This window comes from Babylonia areolata, chromosome 10 (genome assembly GCF_041734735.1).
Source record: "Babylonia areolata isolate BAREFJ2019XMU chromosome 10, ASM4173473v1, whole genome shotgun sequence".
Lineage (NCBI taxonomy): Eukaryota > Metazoa > Mollusca > Gastropoda > Neogastropoda > Buccinidae > Babylonia > Babylonia areolata.
The window spans coordinates 37,062,801-37,072,800 of record NC_134885.1 but is presented as its reverse complement, the minus strand read 5'-3'; the positions used below and the strand labels follow the sequence as shown (position 1 = coordinate 37,072,800).

The window sequence follows — 10,000 nt, the reverse complement described above, 5'->3', positions numbered from 1 at the left end:
TGTTTACAATAAAGGTAACGTGCAGTCCTTTCTGCTTTCCCCCACCAGTACATCCGCTACTACAAGCTGAAGGAGTTCGCCATGGCGGACTTATTCGCGGGGCTGACGGTGGGCATCCTGCACATCCCCCAGGGCCTGGCCTTCGGGGCCCTGACCTCCGTGAAGGTGGAGAACGGCCTATTCACCTCTGTCTGGCCAGTCCTCCTCTATGTTATCTTCGGCACCTCCGCCCACGTGTCCATGGGCACCAGTGCCGTCATTTGCATTCTCACTGCTGCCACGGTTGACAGGTTTGTGGGGGTGGATGTTTGTGTTCATCGTCTTTGTCGTCGTCGTCGTCGTTGTCATTATCATCATCATCATCACGATGTTCTTGTTTTCCTTCTAATACTACTACTTCCTTTTCTCTTCCTCCTCCTCTTCTTCACAAAAGGGAACTACTGTTCCTCAGATTCCTCTAGGTTGTGTGCCATAGCCTGTATCTCTGCAAAAATGATTTTCCCGTCAATTCTGCATTTTTTGTTTTTGTTTTGTTGTTTTGTTTCATCATCTGCACCGTTTCAGTGGTATTACTCCCAAGCCGCTCATTGTTTTTTCTTCCCGTCTTCCCATCCGTCTCCTTCCCACAACAGTTCCTTGGTGGATTTGCTTCTTCTTTTTTTTTTTTTTTTTTTTTTTTACCAAGGCCACTGAATCTTCATACGTGGCCATACCAGAGTAGTTCCAGTTTTACATTTGATAATGATGATGATGATGGTGATAAATAGATTAAGAAATTCCCCTTGTAATGGTTCTTTTCTTCACTATCAGTATGACATAATTCACATTGAACACATAAAGAAAGGCACCAATAATGACAATATTGATTGTGGTTCATGGAAGTTGCATACGAACCTGGTTGAAAACCACAATGAGAAACAAGGAACTTCCAGGAGTGTGTGCGTGTTTCCCCCTGAGCCATTTATCTACCAGAGAAAGCTAATCGCTTGAAGTTGTGTACCTTGTTTATAAATGTAACCACATGAGCACAAATTCGTGAGAGAGAGAGAGAGAGAGAGAGAGAGAGAGGGGATTGTACATGTATTTAGAACCTGCACGAGCGCATTCTTAATTATTTTCCATTACTGTGTTGTGTATAACCTAACCAGTTAAATCCCTCACTGACCAATGAAATCACTTGTTACAGATTAGGCGGGGAATGGGCGGCCGACAGACCGTGGCTGACCAATGGGACCGATGGGACCAATGGGACCACTGCCATTCTAGACGAGATCCCAGAATACCTAGACTACAAGGAGGAAATAGCCATGGGCGTGGCCTTCATCTCTGGTCTCATGATGATCGGACTGGGTCTCTTAAAACTGGGTTTCATAACCTTCTACCTGTCCGAGTCGTTCTTCACGGCCTTCACTTCAGCAGCGGCTGTTCACATCGGAACCAGTCAGCTGCCTGCTATGCTGGGGATCAAAGTGCCCAGGTTCGCCGGCGTCTTCAAGATCATCTACAGCTACGAAGCTATTTTCACAGCCATTACCAACGTCAACTGGGCGGCGCTGCTCACGGCCATCATCGTATGCGTCGTCATCCAGCTGGTCAAAGACTGCATCAACGAGAGATTCAAACATAAACTGTTTGCACCCATCCCTATTGAGCTGATCATCGTCATCGTGGCCACACTCATATCCCACTTCGGGAAATTTGAGGAGAATTTCGACCTGGACGTGGTGGGCACGTTCCCCAACAGCATCCCGCCGCCCATGGTCCCCATGAGGGCGCTGAAGGAGACGCCCAAGTACGTAGTGGACGCCTTCATCCTGGCCATCCTCATCTTCGCCAACACCATCGCCATGGCCAAGATCTGCGCCAAGAAGCACAACTACGAGGTGGACGACTCTCAGGAGCTGATCGCCTACGGCATGTGCAACGCTGTGTCATCCTTCTTCCTCTGCTTCCCGTCCAGCGTGGCTCCCCCCAGGTCCATGGTTGCCAGCAACATGAATGCCCGCACCACGCTGTGCGGGGTCTTCACCGCAATCGTCATGCTGGCGGTCATCCTCTTTATCGGCCCGCTCTTCCAGGCCCTGCCCAAGTCCGCCCTCGCCGCCATCATCTTCATCTCCCTGAAAGGCCTCTTCGTGCAGATCCTGGACGGCAGGAAGTTCTGGAAGATCAACAAGTTCGACTTCGTCATCTGGTTCTTCACCTTCTTCTGCACGGTGTTTCTGGACATCGACGTGGGGCTGGGGGTGGGGGTGGGGGTGTCCCTGATCACCGTCGTCTTCCAGACCCAGTTCGCCCGGGGCTACCGTCTGGGCAAGCTGAGCAAGGACAACGTGCTGGTGGAGGCCAAGAAGTATAACGACACCCACGAGATTCCTGGTATGAAGATCTTCCGTTTCCAGTCCAACCTCTACTTCGCCAATGCCGAAATCTTCCGCAACAGCCTGTACAGCAACACCCTCAACCCCAGGAAGCTGCTCAAGTTCCTCAAGAAGCGGGAACAGCAGTACGAGAAACAGTGCCGGGAACGTTTGGCGCAGGGCCTGGCTCCAGAGACACGCCGCGACTCCGTCATGACCGGGGAGAACCTGCTGGTCAACAAGCGGTCCTCCGTCGTGTCCATCAACTCGGACCAGAACCTGACCCAGAACGCCCTTAAGCAGGAGAAGAGGAAAATATCGGCCAGCAGCATGGACAACCCCGTCTTCACCATCGACGAAAACGCCAGCGCCACCTTCGGTCGCGTCCCTGGGTCGAACGGTCTGAGCAAGAGCCAGGACTTCCTGCCTGGAGGCAGCTCCCAGACCAACGTCAGCCGGCACGCGTCCTTGGATTCCTCCATCACCGTGACCATCGACGACGAACAGGTCGACGAGTACGGCGAGGTGGTCGTCAGCGACGAGAAGCTAAAGAAGCTGAGGAGGGTTCACCATATCATCATCGACTGCTCCACCATCAACTACATCGACGCCTCGGGCTCTAACGTGCTGTGCCACATCTTCAGCGAGTACGCCCACGTGCACGTCAAGGTCTTCCTCGCCTGTGTCTCCGCCGACGTGCAGAGGGCCATGAAGCACGCGGGTGCCTTCGACAAGATCCCCAGGGATCACATCTTTCTCGAATTGTCGGACGCCATCGCTGTGGCCAAGACCAAGCAGGTGGAGGCCCTCTCTCAGCAGGAGCTGGAGGACTTCTCTGACGAGGAGGCTACCGAGGACTCGTACGTAACCAGGATGTAGTCTTGTGAAGCTGAGGAATTGCATCACCAAACTACAGCCGTCTTACCTCTCTTGGTGCCGTATTCTGAGAAAGACAAGGGGGAACGGAGGGGGTGGGGGTATCTTTTACAGACGTTGTAATTCACTCTGAAGTTTCTCAGCTGTTCGTTGCCAAACAAGAATAACGGTATAGATTGTTATTGTGTTTATAGAGGGTGTTATTCAAAGATATAGCCGAGGTTACAAAATGTCATTAATCATGCGAGATATATAAAATCGTTTAGAAAATCGTTTAGAAATTATGTAAGAATAATGTGTTGCAGCAGGTTGGGAATGATTATGATAGCTTGGTTCATTATGTTTTGGTGCTTTATGTGCGCATGTGTGTGTGTGCATGTATGCATATGCGTGCGCGCGTGCGTGCGTGTGCGTGAGAGAGAGAGAGAGAGAGAGAGAGAGAGAGAGAGAGAGAGTAGGGATTACACATCTTAACAAAAAGTTCCACACTTTTACGCAAAATTTATGTTTCTATGCACTGCAGTCATCTCATATTCATAACTATCACTTTGCCATACATTTGAGGAAAAAAAAGAAGGGAAAAAAATGCTTTGTACTTTTGAAATAGCGTACAAACTTTGCCACAAGGTCTGGTTAAAAAAACCACAACAACATAGTTTAAACTTCAGCATAAAGTTTTTGTTTGTGCAGCTGTATATTGAATGTAACGTAGATATCTTCTACTATTTCAAGTATTTGTCTAGATAATGATTTTTGTTGATATCCTACTAAATGAAGAAAACAACAAAAACTTATGGTTTCTGCTGTATCATGGTTCTCTTCCGCTTGTTGTTCTCGGTGCCTTTTTGTTTGAGAGAGAGGGGGCCACTTTCTTCGTTGATGATTCGGTGAACAATTTGGATCATAATAAATGGATCAAAAGTAATGACCGTTTTCGTGTGTGTGTGTGTGTGTGTGTGTGTGTGTGTGTGCGCGCGCGCGCGCGCGCGTGTTCCTAAATTGAAAGATGGGTCAGTCATCTGTTTTTACTTAACATCGATGCTCACAGTACACAAACATACATATGCATAAGACTACTATGAATAAATACAATCCGTGGTATAGAAATTACCTAACACATTGACATAGACACATGCATAAGTAACATAAGTAAATTACATATTTACACACATACAAAACATGAATGACACGCAAGGTTTTTTACATACATTTATGCATTTGCACATAAATTACGTAGATGGAAAAGTAACAACGTGTGTACATACACGTACTCGCATACACGCACGCATACACATGTGCATACACACACACACATACGCGCGTACACACGCACAGCAACACACACACACACACACACACATGAATGAAAAATACAAACGCACATAAACATTTTAAAAAAAGAAAAATTGTGTGTGTGTGTGTGTGTGTGTGTATGTTTGTGTGTGTGTGTGTGTGTGTGTGTGTGCAAGCGTGCACACGCAAATAATATACACACGTACACGTACGCATGCATGCTTCGGCACGTATATACTCGCTTGTATACAAATGGGCTAGATGCATATGCACACACATACATACCAAGAAACATCCATCCATCTGCTCACACATGCAGGCACACTATTGTAGAAATATTCACATACACACTTGTGTATAGATATTCATAGACACACCTGTGCAAAAATATGCTCCGAGGCTCCACAATCGGCCGCCCATCTTTCGCTGTCTCTGGGCCTTGCATTATCACGATCTCCCTCTTCCGCTTCGCCAGGCCTCTGCACTCAGCTCTTTCTCTCTTGTCTGGCCTCAATTAAAACACACCTCTTTCCAAAGTAGGTCCTTCATACCCTCCACCTTTCCCGTCCATAGTTTCTCTAGCCTTCTGTCTGTCCACCAGTCTGTCTATCTATCTACCTAGGCCTCTCTCTCTCTCTCCCTCTCTATGTATGTATGATATCTGTTACATTTTAGTCTTTCATCATCCCTATGTTTCAGTAATGGACGAGTGTGAAAGCTTTGATTTGGTTCCGCAGAAGATTTAACGGTATAAATGATTATTGTATGTTTACTCTGATTCTTCTTCTTCTTCATGGTGAAAAGAAGTGTTGACATCTCGCAACACGATCATCATGTGGTTTCTTCCACCGCCCCTCATTCCCCCCCCCCCCCCCTCCCTCCTTCTTTCCTCTCTTCCCCGTAAAATTTTGTTTCTCTCCGCCTGACACCACGGAACGAGACATGCCAATGGAGTGTTCCTCTCTTGATACGATGAACTGAAATAAATCAAGGTAGTTTTCTCCACTTAATACGATATACTAAACCAGGCCAACGGGGTTTTCTTTTCTTGTCACGGTGAAATGAATAAAGATTAGGGGAGATTTCTCCCATTAGCCCAGGCCTATAATGAAATGTGTCAACAGTGACATTACTTTTGTAGGGTGTTGATGTTATGGATACTTATATAGCGCCCATCCTCGGTCAGAAACCAAGTTTTAAGCGCAGTGCAGACTCATTTGCACAACAGGCTGTCTACCTGGGTGGAGCTGACTGAGAGCTGCAGGTAGGCGCTCATCATTCGTTTCCTCCGTCATTCAATCAGGCTTCAGTCATGCACACACTCTTATACAGACATGTAACACGTGTATGGCCGTTTTGGTTATTTACACCGCCATGTAGGCAGCCACTTTCCGTTTTCGGGGGTGTGCATGCTGGGTGTGTTCTTGTTTCTATAACCAACCGAACGCTGACATGGATTACAGGATCTTTAACGTGCGTATTTGATCTGCGTACGTATACATACGAACAGAGGTTAAGGCACTAGCAGGTCTGCACATATTGACCTGTGAGATTGGAAAAAATCTCCATCCCCAATCCACCAGGTGTGATGGGATTGAACTCAGGAAACTCGGGCCAGAATCCAGTGCTCTAAACAGTTGACCACCGCACCTATACATTAAATTTGTCTCCCCCTTCACTAGACCTTGAGTGGTGGTCTGAACGCTAGTCATTCGGATGAGACGATAAACCGAGGTCCCGTGTGCAACATGCACTTAGCGCACGTAAAAGAACCCACGGTAACAAAAGGGTTGTTCCTGGCAAATTTCTGTAGAAAAATCCACTTCGATAGGAAAAACAAATAAAACTGCACGCAGGAAAAAAAAAAAAAAAAGAAAAAAAAGGTGGCGCTGTAGTGTAGCGACGCGCTCTCCCTGTGGAAAGCAGCTCGAATTTCACACAGAGAAATCTGTTGTGATAAAAAGAAATACAAATACAAATATATACTGATATGAATATATCTATTAGAATTATTATGATTATTGTTATCATTATTAACGACAAAAAGAAGTGTCCACATCTCGCAACACGATCACCATGTGGCTTCCTCCACCTCCGCTCATTCTCTCTCTCCCCCCCTCCCCCCCCCTTTCCTTCCGTCCCCCTTCTTCCCTCCCTATCCCATAAAACGAAATGAAAGAGGCCAATGGAGTTTTCTCCTGATACAATGAACTGAAATTACCAAGGGAGTTTCCTACATTTGATACGTTGAACTGAAGAAGGCAAATGGAGATTTATTTTCCTGATACGATGAAATGATGAAAAGGCAAGGAGAAGACTTTTCCTATCATACTGAAATGTGACAGCAGTTAAATTGCTTTGTCTGATGTTGATGATATGGATACTTACATCGCTGTAAGCGCACTACTACAAACAGAGACTCATTTGAAAGACATGTTGCATACCTGGGTAAAGATGATTGAGAGCTGCCGGTGGGCGCTCATCATTCGTTTCCTGTGTCTTAAGTCAGTTTTCAGACTCGCACAGATACGTAACCTTTCACGTGTATAAACGCTTATTTTCTATCCCATCATGTAGACACCCATACTCAGTTTTCTGGGGTGTGCATGCTGGGTATGTTCTTTTTTTTCCATGACCTACCGTAAGCTGACATGGATTACAGGATCTTTAGCGTGCGTATTTGATTCATCTACGTATGTGCCATTACGTCATAAGTGTCGCGTAATTCGTGTGTGGACGTCACGTTATGACGACTTACGATTTACGAGTTGTTTACCGAGTTTACATTGAAGCCTTTGTGTGTGGTTGGAAGTGTGAACGTCATTATTTTTCTTCCAAACAACAGTTCTTTATTTGAGTATTTTGGTCAAATAAATTAATCGTCGTTAACCTTGAGTGTGCTTGATGTTTTCTATGCGTTAGCGGTATAATATTTTACAATATGAAAACATCAGATGGGTCTGCGCGTGACAGAAAAGACTGTACACTTTAGAACCTTTATCGAAGACTGAGGTAGAAGAACGGCGGCTGACGGTTCGTGTGCAGGGAGACGAACCTCGTGTAACAAACAAAATGAGATTAAACCATCAAGAGAACACACACACACACACACACACACACACAAGAAATCACGCACACAAACACACGTCTGACATTTGTTTTATCCTTTTTTTCACACAAACGCATTTATAACCGCACGTTGGTAATTCTGCAGTTAGGCGAATCTACGTGAGAAATATGTAGGTACGGATACAAGTATTGTAAGAGAACAGGTATGTAAAAAGGCAGATAAATAGTCCATCGTTTGGTATGTAGGTAGCAGTTCGGTAGATAGGTAGGCGGCTAAGCAGTTATGCTGACAGGTAGATGGGAAGGTAGAAATGTAGATATGTATATGTATAAGCAGTACGGTAGTAGATATGAGAAAATCTGCTCGGTATGTAGGTCGACAGATAAACAAACAGTTCGTTAGATAGGTAGGCAGTAGGCAGGTACATAAGCAGTTCCATATGCAGAGAAATAGGCTGAGAAATAGTTGGGAAAGCAGTTCGGTAGATAGACAGGCAGGAAGGTAGTTTGATAAGCAGTTCAGAAGGTTGGTAGGTAGATAGGTAGGCAGGTTGTAGGATAAGCAGTTTGGTAGGCTGGTAGGTAGACAGGAAGGTAGTTGGATACGCAGTTTGCTGAGTTGGTTGTAGGTAGGTAGGTCGGTAGTTCTGTAAGCAGTTCGGTAAGTTGGTAGAGAGGTACACAGGTAAGCACAGGTGGGCAATTACGCAGATAAGCAGTTCGGTAGGTAGGCGGGTACGAGATATACAGGTCGGTTGGCAAGTAGGTAGGCAGGTAGGCAGCAAAGCAGGTAGATACGCACATTAATCGATAGGCAGATAAATAGGCAGATTGGTAAGTAGGTAGGCAGGTAGGCAGCAAAGCAGGTAGATACGCACATTAATCGATAGGCAGATAGATAGGCAGATTGGTAAGTAGGTAGGAAGATAGGAGATATGCAGTTAGGTAGGTAGGTAGGTAGAAAAGTTGGTAGGTAGCTAGGTAGGTGGTCAGATAGGAGATACGCAGTAAGGTAGAACAGTAGAAAAGTTGGTAGGCAGGTAGGCAGACAGAAGATAAGTAGTTAAGGTAGGCAGAAAATTTGGTAGGTAGTCAGATAGGAGATAAACAGTTTAGTAAGTAGGTAGATGGGTTGGTAGGAAGGTAGAAATGTTGGCAAGCAGGTGGACAGATAGGAAATAGGCAGCTTGGTGGCAAGTTAGGCAGGCAGGCAGGCAGGCAAGTAGACAGTTAGGTAGGTAGGTATGTAGGAAGGCAGATAATGATGATGACCAGACGCTGTCCACTCTCGCTGGTGAAGGAGGCCACATGTTACTGTGACACGCACAAGAAATAGGCCTAACCCTAACCCTAGGCAGATAGGATATAAGCAGTTTGGTAGGCAGTCAGGTAGGTAGGCAGGTAGGCAGGAAGGCAGGTAATGTTGATGATGACCAGACGCTGTCCACTCTCGCTGGTGAAGGAGGCCACGTTACTGTGACACGCACAAGAAATAGGCAGATAGGATATAAGCAGTTTGGTGGGCAGTCAGGTAGGTAGGCAGGTAGGCAGGAAGGCAGGTAATGTTGATGATGACCAGACGCTGTCCACTCTCGCTGGTGAAGGAGGCCACATGTTGTTACTGTGACACGCACAAGAACGGTCAGTGTCTTCTTTGCGACGCGACACAGCAACAGACGTGGCCTGCCTACTCTGGGTTGTCTCCCTTGCTCCGTGGACGGACTGCCTCCCTTCTTTTCTCTTTGATTTCTGTCGCTGTCTGATTTCTGTCGCTGTCTGTCTGACTGGCTGTTTGTCTGTCTGTTTGTCTCTCTTTTTTCCTGAGTCTCTCCACTGTGTCCATTTCTCTGTGCGAATTGTCTGCCTGTCTCTGTTGTATTTATGGATGTCTCCCTTTCTCTTTCAATCTTTCTTCTCTCTCTCTCTCTCTCTCTCTGTGTGTGTGTGTGTGTGTGTATGTGTGTGTGTGTGTGTGTGTGTGTGTGTGTGTGTGTGTGTGTGTGTGTCTGTGCCTCCCTGCTACTGTCTCTGTCCCCCGACCCAAATTCTGACCCCCGCCTCCAACTACCCGTTTTCTCTAAAATGTATGACTTGGCTATAAAGTTGCGAGTTGTTCAGTAATTATCTAAGTCTATGTGTGTAGTTGTCTCGTGTCTCTCTGTCTCTATCTTTGACCTCTCCTCTCTTTCTCTTAAATGTTTGACTTAACTGTAAAGTTGCAAGTACGGCATAAAAAATGTTGGTGGGTGTTAATTAAATCCACCCCACGTGTGCATGGTTTTAGAAAAAAAGGGACAGTGTCCTGATCTTGAAAAAACCCATACCCCCCACCCCCTTCCCCTCCCCACCCACACAGACCCACCCCCACCCCCGCCAAAAAATAACAACAAATGTTAAATTTC

The 10,000-nt window shown here is 46.2% G+C and overlaps 2 protein-coding genes across 2 annotated transcripts in view; one reads left to right on the top strand and one right to left on the bottom strand.

Moving 5' to 3' along the window:
- LOC143286972 (prestin-like) overlaps positions 1–3,691 on the top strand; it is a 9,354-nt gene extending 5,663 nt beyond the window's left edge. Inside the window, exons 3-4 of the mRNA XM_076594960.1 lie at positions 49–290; positions 1,187–3,691. Coding sequence (XP_076451075.1) covers positions 49–290; positions 1,187–3,239 — 2,295 coding nt within the window. The 3' untranslated portion in view covers positions 3,240–3,691. The remainder of the gene's footprint in view (positions 1–48; positions 291–1,186) is intronic.
- The window catches only part of LOC143286973 (uncharacterized), a 71,865-nt gene that overhangs the window by 51,116 nt on the left and 10,749 nt on the right, over positions 1–10,000 (bottom strand). The gene's annotated exons all lie outside the window — the stretch shown is intronic.